This window comes from Ovis aries, chromosome 18 (genome assembly GCF_016772045.2).
Source record: "Ovis aries strain OAR_USU_Benz2616 breed Rambouillet chromosome 18, ARS-UI_Ramb_v3.0, whole genome shotgun sequence".
NCBI lineage: Eukaryota > Metazoa > Chordata > Mammalia > Artiodactyla > Bovidae > Ovis > Ovis aries.
Genome location: NC_056071.1, coordinates 4,867,951 through 4,886,036, shown reverse-complemented (window position 1 = coordinate 4,886,036; position 18,086 = coordinate 4,867,951). Strand labels below are relative to the sequence as shown.

The following is an 18,086-nucleotide window of genomic DNA, read 5'->3' as shown; positions in this document are numbered from 1 at the left end:
AATGACCCAAGCATGTTAACCCAGCACTGTGGCTATTAACCAAGATAGAAAAGGCAAATCAGGGTGACAAAAATAAGCTTCTGAGTAGCAGATGGCAAAGCACCTCATAACTAAATTTATAACAGAACCTTCACATTGAAAGCGCTCAGGTCTGTCTTAGCCATTTTCCTGCTAAAAGGTTATTTCTTGACCCTTATGGAGACCCATGTCACTCTCTCCGTTAGGGGATTTTTCATGACATTTAAATGAATCAAGATGTTGTGATCTGGGAGACTTTCCCCTTTTTTGTGATTTGCGTGTACTCCTACTCTCAAGCATGTTACACCAAGGGTTTGCATTTTCCTGCCTTGCTTTGATAAAGGGGAAGTACCATGGCATCCTTCAAACCCTTACGCAGTGCTTGACACCAGGTTTTCATTATGTGTTCAGTGGATGGATGGAAGGAAGGAAGTTTTGGAAGATGGGTAAATGGACAGGACAGTCAAAGGGCTGCATATACGGATACATTGAAAGATGGACAGATAAATGTGCAGAAGGAAAGGTGATCATGTGTGTGGGTAGATGGATGGATGTATCGAAAGGTGGGAGGGAGGAAGGAAGGGAAAAAAGGACTGGAAGATAGATGGATTAGGGGACAGAATCATGGAAGGTCAGATGGTTGGTGGAATGTTTGGACAGGCAGAGAGAGGTGGATGGACTGGTGAACTGATGATTGCTTCCTTTGGGCAGAACCCACTTTTTCCTTCTCTAATGTGTCCTCCTGCTCCCTCTCTGTCAGAGCCAGCTTGCAAGATCTGCTGGGCCCAGGCAGGGTGTCTGATTTGGCTTGCCTCTCTGCCCAGGTAGACATGTTCTCCTACGGGATGGTGCTCTACGAGTTGCTGTCAGGACAGCGGCCCGCACTGGGCCAGCACCAGCTTCAGATCGCCAAGAAGCTGTCCAAGGGCATCCGCCCGGTTCTGGGTCAGCCGGAGGAAGTGCAGTTCCATCGACTGCAGGCGCTTATGATGGAGTGCTGGGACACGAAGCCCGAGAAGGTACCTGGGGCCCTCGCAGCTCCTGCAGCTGGTGGAGGCTGTGGGTCTCCAGAGCACACCTGTGCGGTTGCCTGCCCACTCTTCACTGAGGGTCTAAAACAAATGGGCTCTTCTCTGCTCATCTCTTTTACGCAGATATATGTGTTACTCTGACACACCCAGTTCATTTTCTTTGTGTGAGTGTCACTCTCAGGAAAAACGAAGTTTCTTTTCCTCCCCAACTTTTATGTTACATCACCATGCCCATAAAACAAGCCAACCCCTTTATAGCGATATAGCCCCCAGGCAAGAGCCGTGCGAATGTACATATCTCTTTTTAAAGGAATGGGAAGAAAGTTTGCTTATGAGAAACAGGAGTCATAGTATCATTTTGAAGTTATCATTTTGTTTTTGGAAGAGATCAATGGTTTCAGGATTAAAACTCATTTATCAAATTAGATTTGGTCATTGAAAGTAAATGAGGTCTGAGAAAAATTCTTTCTACAACTGTGTGTCCCTGGACACAAGGGTTGGAATATCAGAGCTTATGCTCACCTGACCACCTGGTTTTGAGTTGCCATGGATGACGGTGACCCAGACACCTGGGAGGGTTTATTTCTGGTATCTGAAGTTGTTTTGGCTTCTTGTTTTGGTTGGGTCCTGAATAAGCAGATTCTGCTTCTTCCTGGTTTAAGACCCTTAGTTTTGAGGACAGGGTGGGCACTCATTTGGTTGTAAGTGACCCTCACTCATGACCCTGCGGGCCTGTCTCCCTCAGCGACCACTGGCCCTGGCGGTGGTGAGCCAGATGAAGGACCCGACCTTTGCGACCTTCATGTACCAACTGCCCTGCGGGAAGCAGACGTCCTTCTTCTCATCCCAGGGCCAGGAGTACATGGTGGTGTTCTGGGAAGGCAAGGAGGAGTCCAGGTAACGTGCGAGGCTTGCCATAACCTGCTGCTGTCAGAGTGGGGGCAGTGGTGGGTGGCGAGCAGTCGTGGATGGTGAGAGATGTTTAGTGAATGGTGAGTTGAAATCCTGATGGTGTCTGCTCAAGAGAGAAAGCAGTCCGCATGCATACAGACAAGCACATGTGGGTTTGTGAATAAGAGAAGCAGAGAAAATGTGGTGTCTGCCTGGGACATAAGGGGCAGAGGTCAAGGGAGGGTTATGTTTTAAGGTGGGAGTTACTTGCAGCTCGATGGCAGAGAAAGTAAATGATGCTGGGGGCCAGGAAGAGAGAAGGGTGCTAGTGGAGGGGCTGAGTAGAGAGGAGGGAAGGGGCCCCTGGTCAAGCAGAAAGGGTGCCCAAATAGGGGTTCATGCTGCCACCCACCCAACTTCCAGGCGCGTCTCTTCTTAGTGATGGGGCGGAAAGGACGAGGGCCTGGGGGAGAGGATTTCATATTCATTCAAGGAGAAGGACACCGAGGACAGGGATTTGGAAAGATAGCATCAGAGACTTTGCAGAAAAGCACATCCTGTGTGAGATGCTTCAGTCCTGGCCTCTCCCACCTACCTAGTGTGACACCTTCAGAAGCAGGAAAGCTTTTCAAGGCATGATCTAGGAAGCCTACTGCAAATATGTGCAGGTGCGCAAATCTGGTAAGGCGCAGATGAAGCAAAGCTTAAGATGCAATGAAATAAATGAGGACTTTGCCATTTTACTTAGGTCACTGTTGGTGTGGTTTTCATCAGGGTTTATGCCGCTGTGACGGAGCGTTCTGACCTAAGACATGCTCTGACAAACCATGCCCTAAGGAAAAAAGAAAAGTATATATGTAAACAGTGTATACCTAAATACCCATATCCATGTAAAAATGCATGTGTGTGTGTATATACACACAGTAATTATAATGGTGGTGGTAGTGTGTTGCTGTTTTAAGGCATTGCTTATAAACCATAGGGTAAAGTAAATGAGTAATTACATTGACGCTGTGCTTTGCAAATTGTGATATTTATCATGTAAAATATAAAAAATAGGTTAAATAAAACTTCTGTAGTTCTGAATTTAAATTGGATAGATTTGTGAGTATTTTACCTTTAAGAATAATGAACTCATATTTCCCAGCTCTGCCCATTGAAAAGGCCTAGAAACAAGGCCAGTGAGACCCCCTAGGATACAGATGGTCCTCTCTCAGGGCCAAGGGAACCAAAGCTTACTGGAGAAGTGCCTGACTCCAGATCTGGGGGAGGAAGTAAGCCTGAAACCCTGGACACCCTGACAACAAGGATGCCATCCGAGATGGTGAGGGTAGATCAAACGGACTCAGGATCAACCTGAAGAGGTTCCCATGGGCCAAAGACAGGGCAACAAGCCTCAGCAAGAATAAACATCTGCAATAAACTGAGACACATCAAATTGTTTAAGCTCACAAGTTTCTAATGCTACTTAGTAAAAAGTAGTAATTAAAAAGACTTTTTAATTAAAAAAAACTCCTCATTTATCATCATTGGAGGCTCCTAGAGAGCAAACTTAATATTTTGAAAACTAGTCTGTCTGGAATGTGAGCTGTGCCCCAGGGTAGCTAGCAAAAGAGATGTTAGGAGGAAATTTTTCTTTTAGGGTAAATGAAGCTAGTAAATGGAGAAAGATACTAGAATTAGAATGGCAGTATTTTGTAATCCCTGTTGAAGCAACGGACGTCGGCAGTGACCATTAACGATCACAGAGGGAGCAAGATCCCAACATTGTGTGCCTCCCAAGAGAAGCACACATCCTACTGAGGACGCCCTCTAGCCCAAGAAATCAGATGAAATCTAATGGAGACTAGAGGTGGGGAGCAGGGGAGTAAGGTGGATAATGCCCTGGGCTGCAGGAACTCCACAGGCCACCAACTGTGTCTTCAGCACGTGGCCTGCTCCCTGCTCCGAGAGAATGAGAAAGGGAAGGGAAGCCTATAAAAAGACTTGGAGACATAAAATTCGGCGGAAATGCAGGCTTTCTTTCACTACCGATTCAAGTAAACTGTGAAAGCAATGATGAGAGAATTAGGGAAGTTGGAACACTGGACATTCGTGACATTAAGGAATTAGCATCTCTTAGGTGTGGTCATGCCCTGTGGTTAGGTTTCTATTTTTTTTTTCCTAATAATTTTTTAGAGATAAATACAGATAAAAGTTAGATAAAAAGATGATTTGGGGGACTTGCTTCATAAGAATCTGGGGAGAGAAAAAAATGGATGGGGGCAGAAATAAACTGACATGGCCATAGAGTGGTAGTTCCTGAAGCTGGGTGATGAGCGCGTGGGCTGTGATACGCACGCTGCAAAAGAGGAAGGGAGGGAGGAGCTGAGAGGGAGGGGCTGGGCGCTCTGGTTTGAATGACAGCACGTGTCAAGAGACGTAAAAGACGCAGGTTCGATCCCTGGGTATGGAAGATCCCATGGAGAAGAAAATGCCAACTCGCTCCAGTGTTCTTGCCTGGGAAATCTCATGGACAGAAGAGCCTGGCAGGCTACAGTCCATGGGGTCACAAAGAGTCAGACACGACTAAAGTGACTTAGCACATACATAGTTTTCAAACTCCTTCATAGGTACAGACAGCATCCTGATGCCACAAACGCTTTGGGGGAGTGTCACACTCTCAGAAGACCAGGAAATACAGGCATACTGTCTATCGTGAAAATAAAGCCCTCTTACTATTAAAAGATATAAATGTACACATAAAACAAATTGAAATGCTCATCAGATATATAAATATAAAAATAAATCCCATTTTCCATATATATTTTCTCAGCAGACTCTCAAAAATCTTTTAAACAAATAGAGAAAATCAGAAATTATTATCTGTTATTTCAGAGACTTTTACACATCAGTGGGAAAAAATACTAAAATCTCAGTCATAAAATAGGCAAGGAATATTTTTTAACAGTAGAACTTTCTAATAATCAAAGAAATATAAATTCAGCCTGCAAGATTCCTTTTTCCTCTCCTATTGGCAAGCTTTATTTTCAAACATAATAATGTAAACTGCTGAAGGTTGGTCATACCTTACTAGTGAGTATGTAAATTTGCACATCTGTCTGAAAAACAATTTGCTGATATGTTTTAAATGGCTTTGAGATACTCATGCCCTTTGACCCAGCATTTGTACACCTAGGACCGGCGGAGCCTGGTGGGTTGCCAACTATGGGGTCACACAGAGTCGGACACGACTGAAGCGACTTAGCAGCAGCAGCAGCAGAGCCTTTCCCAGGGGTGCTGTGCTCGGCACTGCTTCTGGCATCAGCTCTGTCCCACCTCCCCACCGCCCCATGACGGTGCTTTCTTTACCGTCTCAGTGTTACAGACTCACCCACAGTATTGGAGACCACACTGCCCAAAGCGGTAAAAGCTCATCTCCAGTGGGAAGGGAAAGGCCCCTGTGATGTGGGGAGGTTTTAAAAGCTCACCACCAGCCTGAAGAAGGGACACGCTCACTGAAGACAGAGCACGAAGGGCAGTGATCCTAGAAAGTGAGAGTGGAGGGGAAAATGAGACCGTCCTGAATGAGGGAGGAGAGGGGCACCAACTCAATGGACATGAGCTTGAGCAAACGCTGGGAGATGGTGAAGGACAGGGAGGCCTGGTGTGCTGCAGTCCACGGAGTGGCAAAGAGTCAATTAGCAATTGAACAACAACAAAGGGGTAAGAAGGAAGTGGGTACATGCAGAAAACAGGACATGCATAAAATTCTTGTTGGAGGGAATAGGGGAGTGTTATCCTGTAAGTTTCTCTATATTTTAATTTTTTCCCAAGTTAAATGTAGTTATTTATAATATCCTAGTTTTATGTTTTCAATGCATAGAAAAAAGACTGGAGAAAAGGGGGGTGTGGAATATAACTTTGAAGAAAGTGCTCATTTGCTGATTTTTCGTTCAACTCTATCATGTACAAATACACGTTATCAGTCAACCATGGCAAGGGTTTCCAAAATTTGATGGCAGAAAAGTTTTACATTGAGAACTGCTAGCCACTCACTTGACTTATTCCCTCGGATTGCAGGACGTATCTGCAGGGACCCCTGCCCCAGCTGCAGTCTCCCCTGCAGCAGTGAGCACAGTGGGTGTTCATCAAGGGTGGTGGGGAGACAGAGGGCAATGTGGGGGGACATAGGGATGGGTGGGTGAGAGAAAGGCCCCCTTTGTAAATAGCAGCTTGTGAGTTCTCAGGGCACTTATGCTTTTTTGAGGCCCACCCCCCTCACCCTCCCGCCCCACCCCATCTACTCTGTAGCTCACTCACCGTGTCTCTAGTGGATCTGATGTACTCTGCTGGGGGCGGGGAGAGGACATGCCCAGGGAGGGGGCAAGGAGTGACTGTGGTGCACGTGCAGCCTCCTGGTGTCCTTTCATGCAACTTTTTTAGCCGTCAGAGATCACAGAGAGAGGATCATTCTTCCTCTTGGGAATGCCTTTCTCAGCCTAAATGTTCAAGCATAACCAGGCAGGTAAACCAGGCTCTGCCGCAGCCTTGAGCCCGTCAGAATGTGCAGAATTGGACCCTGGGCTGGAAGGGGTAAGCAAGGCCCACAGCTGATGCCCTCCTCCAAGGCTGCTCTAGGCCTGCCCTCGGGAGGGGGGCCCGCGCTGACTGCACCGTCTTGCCGCTTGTAGGAACTACACAGTGGTGAACACGGAGAAGGGCCTTCTGGAAGTGCAGCACATGAGCTGTGCGGGAATGAAACTGAGCTGCCAACTCAAGATCCAGAACTCGCTGTGGACGGCCACTGAGGTAACCGCGCCCCTGTAGGGCTCTAATCGACGTGGGTAACTCCGGCCCCTGGTGGGGGGGGGGGGGTCAGGTTTAGCAACAAAACAGGCAGGACACCCAGGCACATTTCGAACTTCAGATAGAACCCCAGCCCACACTTACTCACCGGGCCGGCTCACCCGCCCGCTCCTGACTGGTGGCTGGGACGGAGCTTTGATGTGTCCAGTGCAGAATCCCAGCAAGAGGGATTCACCCTGATAGGCTGGTGAAGTGACTGGGCTTCTTATAGCACCACCTGCCTAACAGCAAATCCACTCAGCTCTGAGGCCTCTTGTTTTCATGTAAAGAGGTCAGCAGAAGGCACAAGGAACTGTCTTTTGAGAACTCCAGAGAGGAATGCCACAAAAACAAATGATCTGAAGCTACTGGGCGGGAGAATATGAATTGGTGCCACCTTTCCAGATGGCAAGTATCGTTCAAATATGCATCAGAAATCTCAACAATATTCATGCCTTTGTAAGCCTTAGTAATTTCAGTTTTAAGAATTTGCTCTAAGGAAAAAACCAAGACATGCAAACACAGAAACACTCAGACAAGACAAGAGGGTAAGAATACTTATTCCAGTGTAACTCATAGTAGTGAAAATGACCAACTAAACATCTGACAGCACATCAGCCAAATTCTGGTGCACTCAAGTGATGGACACGCCTCATTCCCTAAGAGACCAGGGAGGAGAGGGCCTCTGCCCACACTCGTCGTCCTGGGAGGAGAGTGCAGAAACAGCGTAGCAGTGTGGTCCCACTGTTGTTGGGGATGCAGACACATACCAGTACACAGAGAAAACTGGAAGTCTGGGCCCCACATTTCAAAGGTGGCTTTCCCTGAAAATTGGATTGTGGTGTAGGCGATTTTATGTTTTTCTTTAGACTATTTTGTAGTGTTCAGAGTCTCTAAAAAGAGCAGAAATATGAAACCAGCCAATCAGAAGGCCTCGATAACTGTTACTTCCCTAGGGGTGGAGGGCCTCCTGAGGCCGCGTGCACCCCGGGAGCTGGCAGGCCCGGTGCAGCCAGCTCTCACGCTAGCTGTCTCCTCTGCAGGACCAGAAGATTTACATCTACAGCCTCAAGGGCATGTGTCCGCTGAACACACCCCAGCGGGCTTTGGACACCCCGGCCATCGTCACCTGCTTCTTGGCGGTACCTATTATAAAAAAGGTGAGATAAGGAGGTGGGTCCACAGGTTTCTGGTTCTCTGTTGACTGTTCTGTTGGGCTGATAGGGAAGGGAGCAGAGCCATGCTCTTCTGGACTATCAGGCCTAGGTCACAGTCAGCCGTAGAGACAGGAGGCCCGGGCCATCCTTGGTGCCTCTGGGTTTCTGAGAAGCTAAGTGTTGGCTGCTCAGTCGTGTCCAGCTCTTTGTGACCCCATGGACTGTAGCCCACCAGGTTCCTCTGTCCTTGAGATTCTCCAGGCAAGAATACTGGAGTGGGGTGCCATTTCCTCCTCCAGGGGATCATCCTGACCCAGGGACTGAACCTGGGCCTCCTGCATTGCAAGGAGGTTCTTTACCATCTGAGCCACCAGGGAAGCTAGTGACCAGTAAAACTAGGGCTAAGCGCAGGCAAGTGCCACAGCTCCAGCTGGAGATGCTTTTCTGGTACAGCTGGCATCCAGGAGCAGCTGCATGTGTGCCCTCTGAGAACCTGGCCCAGCACCCCTATAGCCAGTCAGTCCCCAGGCCCTGGCAGGCCCCCACCCCTGTTGGGTAGCCGTATCCCCGCCCCCTCCAGCTCTGCCTGCTTTGGGATACACACCATCTAGCCTAGACGTCAGTCCCTGTGTGTCCAGTGTGGCCCCAAAGACTCACCACCTCAGCTTCTAGCTTCTGCCTTTCTCAAGTGAATCGTGAGTGGTACCCGCCCCAGCCAGGATTCCAAGCGCTGCTGCAGCTGAGATCAGACCACAGGCTGGCCCTGCTGCACCCCTCCCCACCCAGCACCACATGCCCAGCAGGCCCTTCCCTCCAGAAGTGATCTGGCTGCTCACACCTCTTCTTATTCATTTCTGAAGATCAGGGCCATGAACCCCCACTCTGAGAAGCTGAGCCCCCCTTTCCCCAGCTCCTCGGTGACGTCCCCAAGGCTTCTCCAGCCTCTGGAACCCCTTTGTGGGCCCTGAGGCACTTGTTTGTGCAGCTCCCCACTCGAAGGGCCATTATTGGTGCGGCTTTGTTAAAACGAGTTGACTATCATCGTCTGATTCCAGTTTTCCCATCTGCAAAGTGGACAGATGGTAAGGAGGGTCTCTGGGCACAGCGTACCTAAAGCCCTGGGCCAGCACACTGGGTAAATGAGAGCATTATTGCTACTTCCTGACAGTCGTGAACTACATACACTCTCCTCCCTACCTGCTACGGTTTCATTTCTTAAGAAAAAGAAACCCTGAAATCAATGTTAGAGTCAGTTGTGACTGTGGCCCCACAGGCGTGGCTGGGCGGCTCAGGACCCAGTTGCACTGAACCACAGAGCAGGACACAAAGTGCTGCTTAAGGCCATGGCTGGCCAGAGCCCCGAGCCGGGGCCCCGCCGCCCGCGTGGCCGGCAGGAACAGAGCCGGCTCTGTGCGGAGCCTCCCTGTCGGCGTGTCTGCACCCTCAGAGGACGTGCTGCCCCTTGGCCACAGAGGGCAGACCCTGAATTCTTGCACGTGCGTGTCCACACCCAGCCGGGACGTGGGACTCGCCGCCTGGCTGGGGCCTGGAGCTGGGACTCAGAGAGAGACCTTGCTCCTGTTTGCTTTGGCTCTTTTCTGTCCTGGAATCCTGAAGATGGATTTTGATAAGCATTCTGAGGGCTGTTGATCTCGGGGCTGGTTCACTCATCGCCTTGGACAGCCTGCCTTCCCAGCTCCCGACAAGGAGGCTTTCTGCTGCTCGCTCTTGCTGGCTCAAGGCCGGGCCGCTGCCCTTTCCCGGCTCTGGCTTTGTGCTCCTGAACCCTTCCCGCCCCTCTCCCGGCCCACCTGGGCGCTGCTCTCTGCTCCCAGCTTTGCACAGACGCTCCAAGGCGCCTGGGGCTGGGCCCAGCGTTCAGCACCACCTCTGCCTGGTGACCTCTAGTGGTCGTAGAAGAACAAGTGCTTCATGGCAGGGCAGGGGCACCCTGAGGACCCTCTCGGTGTCGGCTGGACCACAGGCGTTTCAGGGTAGACGTGGGAAGCAGGGCACGCGGCGTGGTGGCCACGAGGTGCCTCCGTTAGAGGACTCGGCTGGAAGTGACGTCTTCAAGACTTAGCTCAGCAGGCACCCGTTGGTACCTGAGCAGAAAGCTGGGGGGAGTCCTCGAGGTGGCTGGGAGTCAGCCCCTCCCTGTGTGGGCCGGCCCTGGGGGCAGGCACAGACCCAGGCCTGCTCCTGTGGAGCGCCGAGCGGGAGTCCTGGCCCCATGGGGCACCCATAGCGTGAGTTTACGCAGCAGAGTTCAGGGGAAGGAGGGTACCACTGCCGCCTCGGAGGAGGCCTGGGGACCGAGAGGAAGGCTGCTCCCGCCTCCTGGCCTGGCAAGAGGTCCAGGCTCACCGAGGGTGGGCCGTCTGGTCCTAGCAGCACGCGGCCCTCGCTCCCAGGGACTTCTGCTCCCAGGAAGGAGGGCAGAGGCGGCTCTTCTGGGCCTGAGCCGCGCCTCTCTTGGGAGCACACCCGGAAGATCCTGCTGGCAGCCCCGGCCTTCGTTAGAAGCCGGGAGGCGCAGGCAGAAAGCGTGTGCTCACGGGGTGCCTGCAGGGGTGTGTTGGGCACATGCTGTCTCTCTCCTGGGATGCCCCAGCTGCAAGGGCATCAAGCACCTTGTCTTCCCCCCTCAGAACTCCCACCTGGTGCTGGCGGGCCTGGCGGACGGCCTGGTGGCGGTGTTCCCTGCGGCGTGGGGCGCCCCGGACTACGGCTGCTCCTACCTGTGCTCGCACACGGCCAACAGGGCCAAGTTCAGCATCCCCGACGAGGACGCCCGGCAGAACCCCTACCCTGTGACGGCCATGGAGGTGGTCAACAGCGGGTCCGAGGTCTGGTACAGCAACGGGCCGGGCCTGCTGGTCATTGACTGCGCGGCTCTGGAGATCCGCCGGCGGCTGGAGCCCTACGTGGCACCCTCGGTGGTCACGTCGGTGGTGTGCGGCTCGGAGTGCCGTGGCGAGGAGGTGGTGTGGTGCCTGGATGATAGGGCCAACTGCCTGGTGCTGTACCACTCGGCAACCTACCAGCTGTGCGCCCGCTACTTCTGTGGGGACCCCAGCCCCCTAGGGGATGTGTTTCCCGTGTGCCCGATGGGCTCGCCGCCCCTGGACAGCCCCGCGGCCAGTCCGAGGGAGCCCGCGAGGGGCTCCATTGCCGACGTGAGCTTCATGTTCAGCGAGGAGCTGGGCACGCAGATCCTCAGCCACCAGGACTCGCTGACTGACTACTGCTCCCTATCCTCCTGCTCTGCGGCCTCGCCGCACCCCGCGCCCACAGCCCTGTCCAGCCTGCCTTGCTCCCCGGCCAGCTCTGCCAGCTTGCCCTTCTCTGCTGACTGCGAGGACACCAGCCAGCTGCCTGAGCCTGCTGTGGGCTCCAATAGGTCGGCGCATGACCTGAGCCCCGTGGACGGAGAGGCATTCAGCCAGCACCTGCAGGCTGTGAAGATCCTCGCCGTGAAAGACGTCATCTGGGTCCCCAGGTAGGTGTCCTGCAGGGGTGTCACCCTGCGCCCTCTCTGCTCTTGCTTTGGGGCCTGGGTGCAGGGAACCTTCAAGTACAGTCAGATGCATCAGGGGCCGCCTTTCTCTCCTGGAACTGGAGGGCTCCCTTTAGCAAACCTAAGAAGGCCTGCACAGAAGCCTGTCGGCCCACCAGAGCTCAGGGCACCAGAGAGGAGAGCCGTGGTCGGGTTTCCGACCGGGAAAGGGCTTCTCACCCAGTTCTGGGGCCCTCTCGGTAACCCGATCCATTTGCTGAAGCTGAGTCTGTTTCCCTGCCTTTCTGCACACCCGCTCCATTTCCCCTTGGAGAGCACAGCCCTGGACAAACGGTTCCCTTGCGGGGTTTTGGTTTCTTAGGCGAGGTGGAGATATCATCGTCATTGGCCTGGAGAAGGAGGCAGGAACTCAGCGGGGCCGCGTGATTGCTGTCTTGAAAGCCCGAGAGCTGACTCCGCACGGGTAAGATGGAGGGCAGCTATGTGGGGGCCAGGCTGTAGCTTAGGGAATCGAGGCCCCGCTGCCACCTCCCTGTGTGATGGCCATGGCCCTTCCATCCTCTACCCAAAACCGACAGCATCCAGCCCTGTCAGCAGAGGCAGAGGAGGAGCAACACAGAGTCTGCGGGAGGCAGCTCCCAGGGGATCAGCAAATGCCAGCTGAGCTGGGCATCGGTCACAGTCATGGCTACCTTTCCTGGGGGGCCCCATGCACCTGTGGACCCCTGCCCCGCCTGAGGTAGCCTGCAGAGCCCCAGCTCAGCTGCAGTCACAATGGGGATCCAAGTGGTCCCCCACTCTTTCTGCCAAGCAGGGGAGCCCTCCTGAGGAGTCTCCTCCCACTGGGCACCAAGTGGAGCCACGCTGCCAGGCCACACCAGCCTTCACCACGTGCGTGCCCGCCATGCCCATTCCTGGGCTCAGCTGTACTTGCCCACCGTCAGGAGGCAGGCCAGACGCCACCATAGGATGCCTGTCGGACCCTGCCCGCCTGGCTGTACTGACGCAAGGCTGGTCCAGCCAGTGTTCCTGGGGCTGTCAGGCAGTCCGCACCGTCCACACCCCTCACTGGGCTGAGTCCCACACGCTTTTCTCCCTTATGGAGAAATCACATTCAGCCCATTTTCCCCAGAGCAGAACAATGATGGAGATGTACATGGCCCCTGCGCCAGCGGCCCTTGCCCTACCCGTGGTTCTGGAGACTGGAGCTGGATTTGCTCCTGAGTGCTGGCTGAGTGTGGGGGCAGTGGTCCCCAGGTCCCAGGTCAGGCTTCCAGGGGAACAGGTGTGTCCATACAGCCCAGGCCTGTTGACCTCAGAGTGCCCACTATCAGTGCCCTTGACTTTTCCCCTGCCGTTGTTTTTCCCCCAAAGATGATAGGTTTACCAAGAGCAGGCACCCTCACTGCAGGGAGAAAGCAGCCCAGGCAGCCAGCAAAAAGAAGGCTGTAGCTTGAGCCCGCCAGACACATCTTGGGCCGTAGCTTGAGCCCATGTCTCAGATGCGTCTGAGACATTTAGTCCCTTGGCAAATAGCTACCAAGTGCCCGAGACACGCAAGGCCCACAACAGCAGATTCCTGTACACATCCCAGTTTACATGCTGGCCTTGGTGCCATCAGGCCACACGGGCAGAGGGAGGAGAGGTTGGCAGTGTCTGCTCAGAGTGGGGCACACGGCCTGCAGAGGCTCAGAAGGAAATGTGTAGGGTGTGCCCGGGTCATGCCGAACTTGCTTTTAAAAATGTTCGTAGTTTGGACTTGGCACAAGTTTTCTGTCTAGTATATTCCCCTATATTTTCTAAGCATGTGGAAACATAATAAGAGAGAAGAATCATACCCCTACTGAGTGGCAAGGAAATTGAGTTAAAGCTTAAAACCTGTCATAGACCATTGATAAGCAAGAACTGTTAGATAGAATTGATCATTGCAGCCTCTCTCAGCATCTGCAGGGGCACTGATTGCAGGACTCCTACAGATACAAAAGTCCAAGGATGCTCAAGTCCTCATATATGAAGTGATATGAAATAGTCAGGGGATTCCCAGGTGGCCCAGTGGAAAAGAATCTGCCTGCTAATGCAGAAGGCACAGGTTCAATCCCTGGGTCAGGAAGATCCCCTGGAGGAGGAATTGGCAAGCCACTCCAGTATTTTTGCCTGGAGAATCCCAAGAACAGAGGAGCCTCGTGGGCTACAGTCCATGTGGTCACAAAGAGTCCAACATGAATGAGCAACTAAGCACACACAAGGACACACAGTCAGCCCTCCATATCCAAGGATGCCAAACTCGTAGACACGGAAGGCTGACCATTTTTTCTGGACATGTTGGGGTCTGAGGTATGTTAGGGAGGATACCTGCTCTGAGGCGAAGCTGAAATGATGCCCCTTTTTAGGCTTTAGAAAGACTGCCCACATGCTAGACCACCAGACAGAGAGGCACATCGCTGGTGCCAGACTGGGGTACACAGATGCCCCCTTAGCCAGTCTCTGTCCTCTGAGGAGCTGCAGGGTGAGGGTCGCCACCCTGATCAAGCAGGAACTCCTGTGGGTTTTCTCAGACCCCTTCTCTCCGCAGGATTCTCACGGATGCTGCCGTGGTGGCAAAGGACACGGTTGTGTGCGGCTTTGAGAATGAAAATCTGGAGTGGTGCCTGGCTGTCTGGAGGGGCTGGGGCACGCAGGAGTTTGACATTTTCTACCAGTCCTACGAGGAGCTGGGCCGGCTGGAGGCCTACGTGCGGAAGAGGAGGTGATTCCTGTGGGGCGAGCATTCCCTGAACATGTCCAGCATGGGCCTGCAGTCTGAGCCCTCTGCCTGTAGCCCGCAGCCCTCTGAGGACCCGGCAGGCAGGCTGGGTTGTCCTCCAAACCACTTGCTGCTAAGAAGTGCTGAGAAGACCCCACCACACCGGAGGTTTAAGGGTTCTCCTGTTCCAGGACACAGTCCTCTGGGTACCTGCTCCCCCCCCAGTACTGGTTTTACAGCCCAAGGGAAGGCAGTGGGCAGAACTGATTGGGCCCCTGCCCCCTCTGTCCACTCTCAGGGCTGGGCCTGGCTGGCCTCGTGGGCCTCCCCACTTTCACCCCCAGGCCTGGGGTGGAATTACACTAGGGCCCTCAGTCGGGGAGCAGCTCAGGGCAGGGAGGGAGGAGGGCTGTGACCCCTGCCCCTTCCCCTGGCAGCTCCCCGGCTCTCAGCACGTTTCTCAAGCTCCCGGGTCCCCGGGGCCTGGGGCCCCGCTTGGGCAGGCGGAGATCAGATGTCTCCCGCTTGGGAAAGCCTGTGTGTGAAAAGCCTCAGAAGGACCCCAAGAGGAGCACTGCCCGGCGTGGGGATGAATGGGCTCCTTTAAGTGACGGGCCGGGAAGCCAAGAGCCGCACAGGGCGGAGCGCGCCTTCGCTGCTGCATTCTTCTTCTGCCGACAGAAGGCAGGAGAGACTCCATCCATCAGCGGGACTTGAGAAAGGGCCTGTGTTTACAGCTTTGTGAAATAAACTCGGACACAGCTGCAGCATAAGCCCTATTTGTTTGCACATAATAAGCTTTTCTATTACTTTAAGTCATATCTCAATGGTTAGACCTCTTATTGTGAAATCACATTATATCAAATTATCTATTTGCCAAACAGTACAGCAGAAGAAAAAGAAAAAGTGAAATTGTCAAAGGGGGATGTGTGGGTGTGACAGCAAGAACTTCCGTAAGGGATGCACACACTTGTGTGTGCACACGCATGCATCCGTGTTCACGGCGTCACTAAGGGTAACTGTTGGAGGCTGCTTAACCCACCACAGGAGTGGGAACCTGAGATCACCCTCCAGTGCAAACTGTTGACTTTTTTCTAAAATTAAATTATAAAAATCAAACTTTAGGTTTTGCTGGGGTATGTAGGCAAATGTGATTCCTTTTATCTGAAAATAAACAGACTCTCAAGAATGAAGTCACAGCTTCTGTCTGTGGAGCGCACACAGTAACAGTCCGAGCATGTTCCACCCGGCCCACTTGCTGTCCTGGCAGGAGGGGCGTGCCCTCCGGGCTCATGTGCCCCCAGCAATTTCTGTGGGCAGAGACGGGCTCTGTCAGTCTCCCCGCTTGCTTTCCATGGCCTCAGGAGGACTGGAGTCTGAGCCTCCAGCCCACGTCCCTGCCGTTCACCCCTAGCAGGGACTCAGAGTTACTGCTCCCCCGTCCTGCCGTCTCCACACCGCTTGGCTGCCTAGTTAACTTCTCAAATGCAAACCAGGCCCTGTGCCTCCTCTCCCAAACCTTTGCTCCACCTCACTTGTGGCCGGACTGCTCTGTGGCCCTCAGGAGCCCCGGGTTGGGTCCCAGCCTTCCCCTCCGCCCTCGCCCAGCCCCAGGATGGTGACAAGCTGCAGTCAGCTTGGCCCGTGTTCTCGAGAGCCAGCTGGGAGGTCTTCTCCACCAAAGTTAGAAATCGTATGGAAGTGGTTCATAAACCTGAATACCTTAAACTTAAAAACTTAAATGGAAAAATTTCTACAAACTAAAAAGATAAGCAGTCAATTGAGGGGAAATATTTGTAACAAAAAGAGACAAGTAGTTGGTTGATCCTTTAAACAAAAAGTTTGTAGCTGTTGTTGAAAAAGAGAAAACTCAAGAGGAAAATGGGTAGAAGACATAAACAAGACTCAGCCTGACCCAACAGTAAGGCAACAGTTGTGGAGACAACGATGAAATGCTGGGCTTGCGACACTGTGGAGACGCCTGAGTAGGGCTTGAGAAGAACAGCGAGGCCCTGGGCAGTGAAGGGGGAGCTGCCCGCCACACCAGCCCCAGCTACCTCCCTTTGGGCTCTTTGTCATGTCACAGGCAAGGAGAGTGTTTTGTTGTATAAGCATTGTCCTGCTCTCTGTTAACCCGGAGCCAAATGCAATTCAGGTGTATTTGCTACTGGCCAAAGCAAAGCCCCGAGACCTAACAGGTGATGCTCTGGAGCTGACCCTAACAAGCATCTGTTCAAGTTTGGGCAGAGACCTGAGCAACGGCGGACTGGAACATTCTGTGGCCGGCCATGCCAAAGCTTACTTCTGCATTATGAGCACTGCGCACGACTTGGCCTGTAGATCTTGTCCCTGGAACAACCACAGGTACAGAGGGAGGTCTGGGGCTTCAACCTCCTTCCCAAAGGCCAAAAGTAAGGGTGTGACATCTGTAAGTTTAAACCCTCCACCCTAGGCAAGCTACCCTAGTCCTGTGGCTCTGGTTTCTCCTCTGTGAGATGGCCATGACATGTCTTACCCCACCAGGGTTGGCTGGGGACCAAGAGAGACAAACACATGACAGTCCAGTCTCAGCCCTGACCCAGGGCCAGGACTGCCTCCTGGCCCCTGGTCATGACCACCATCCCACCCAGGGCCCTCACCCAGCACACACACAAGTCCTCTCTGAGAACTGCTCCAGGGAAACACGGCTCTGTCTCTGTGAAATAGCCCAACTGTAAACGTAAATCTCCTGGGACTTCCCTGGTGGTCCAGTGGCTAAGACTGTGTGCTTCCAATGCAGGGTACCCGAGTTCAATCCCTGATCAGGCAATCAGATCCCACGTGCCACAACTGAGAGTTCCACCCCACAGCTGAAGATCCTGCGTACTACAACTAAAGATCCCCAATGTTGCAACTGAGACTCGGCACAGCCAAGTAAATGTTTTAAATTTTTTAAAATAAATCTCTTTTTTTCTGAAGTATTCAGAAGACTTTTACTAACACCTTTGCTTGAGAATTGAGTTAGGGTGTAACACACATCACAGTAGATGACAGCTGATGTATGGGTGTAAGAAGGCAGTAGGAATCCCATTGGGAACACACGCTTTAAAAATGAAATAGAAGTAATGATAGGCACATAAATAAAATTTTAAAATTTCCCCTTTGCCCTCCATGGGCTGTGCCATCCTCTGGGCCGTCACTGTGTTCCCTGCTCTTCTGGGCCTGGGGTCTGCCTGCACATTCTACCCCCAGCCTTCAGGAGAGGCCATGGGACTAGTTCTAGCAGGGTGCGTGGAAGGGTTGCCCATCACGTGGGGTGAGAGCACTGGGTTGTCCCTGTGAGACTCTCCAGGGAGCTCTCCACTCGGTCCCCAGGATCTGCAGCTAGAGCTGGTGCTTGTTCAATCAGCTTGAGTTGCTAAGAGGTGACACGGAGTGTCCCAACACTCCACCACACACACAGAGCAAGAGCAAGACGTGAGCTTTGTGGTTGTCACCCAAGTTCACCTGGCCATGCTGCTTGATACTAACCGCTGATGCCTCACCCCCTCCACACCCACCCCCAGCACACTCACACAGGGCTCTCGTGCCCTCAGGCCAGCCTCTATAGTGCTGTTCTCTCTGCCCTGCTCTCCCAGACTGAGAACTTCTCGAGGAAGGGGACAGGAAATTGAGATCGAAATCAGCAAAAGCCTCATCCTGAAAGAAAAGGAAAACATGGAGGTGGAGTACCATAATTCGTGAAACATGAACCATCCACGTGGTCTCATAACCGTCAGTGTAGAAGACCAAGAGTTCAGACCTGTAGTTGCCTTGAGAGGTGAATCAGATGGCTAGGATGGACTTTTTATATCATGAGTGTTACTTACTTTAAAAAATCAAAACTAGTATATAAAATCATCAAAAGCATTTTGGAGCCC

General features: G+C 52.7%; 1 protein-coding gene across 4 annotated transcripts in view; it reads left to right on the top strand.

The window, feature by feature from the left end:
• LRRK1 (leucine rich repeat kinase 1) overlaps positions 1-15,380 on the top strand; it is a 142,331-nt gene extending 126,951 nt beyond the window's left edge. For all 4 annotated transcript variants that reach the window (XM_042235020.2, XM_027956999.3, XM_042235019.2 and 1 more), the window contains 7 exons: positions 843-1,037; positions 1,795-1,946; positions 6,614-6,731; positions 7,811-7,927; positions 10,576-11,426; positions 11,806-11,907; positions 14,017-15,380. In XM_042235020.2, the coding sequence (XP_042090954.1) occupies positions 843-1,037; positions 1,795-1,946; positions 6,614-6,731; positions 7,811-7,927; positions 10,576-11,426; positions 11,806-11,907; positions 14,017-14,194 (1,713 nt within the window). In that variant the 3' untranslated portion in view covers positions 14,195-15,380. The remainder of the gene's footprint in view (positions 1-842; positions 1,038-1,794; positions 1,947-6,613; positions 6,732-7,810; positions 7,928-10,575; positions 11,427-11,805; positions 11,908-14,016) is intronic.
• Positions 15,381-18,086: the final 2,706 nt, after the last annotated feature.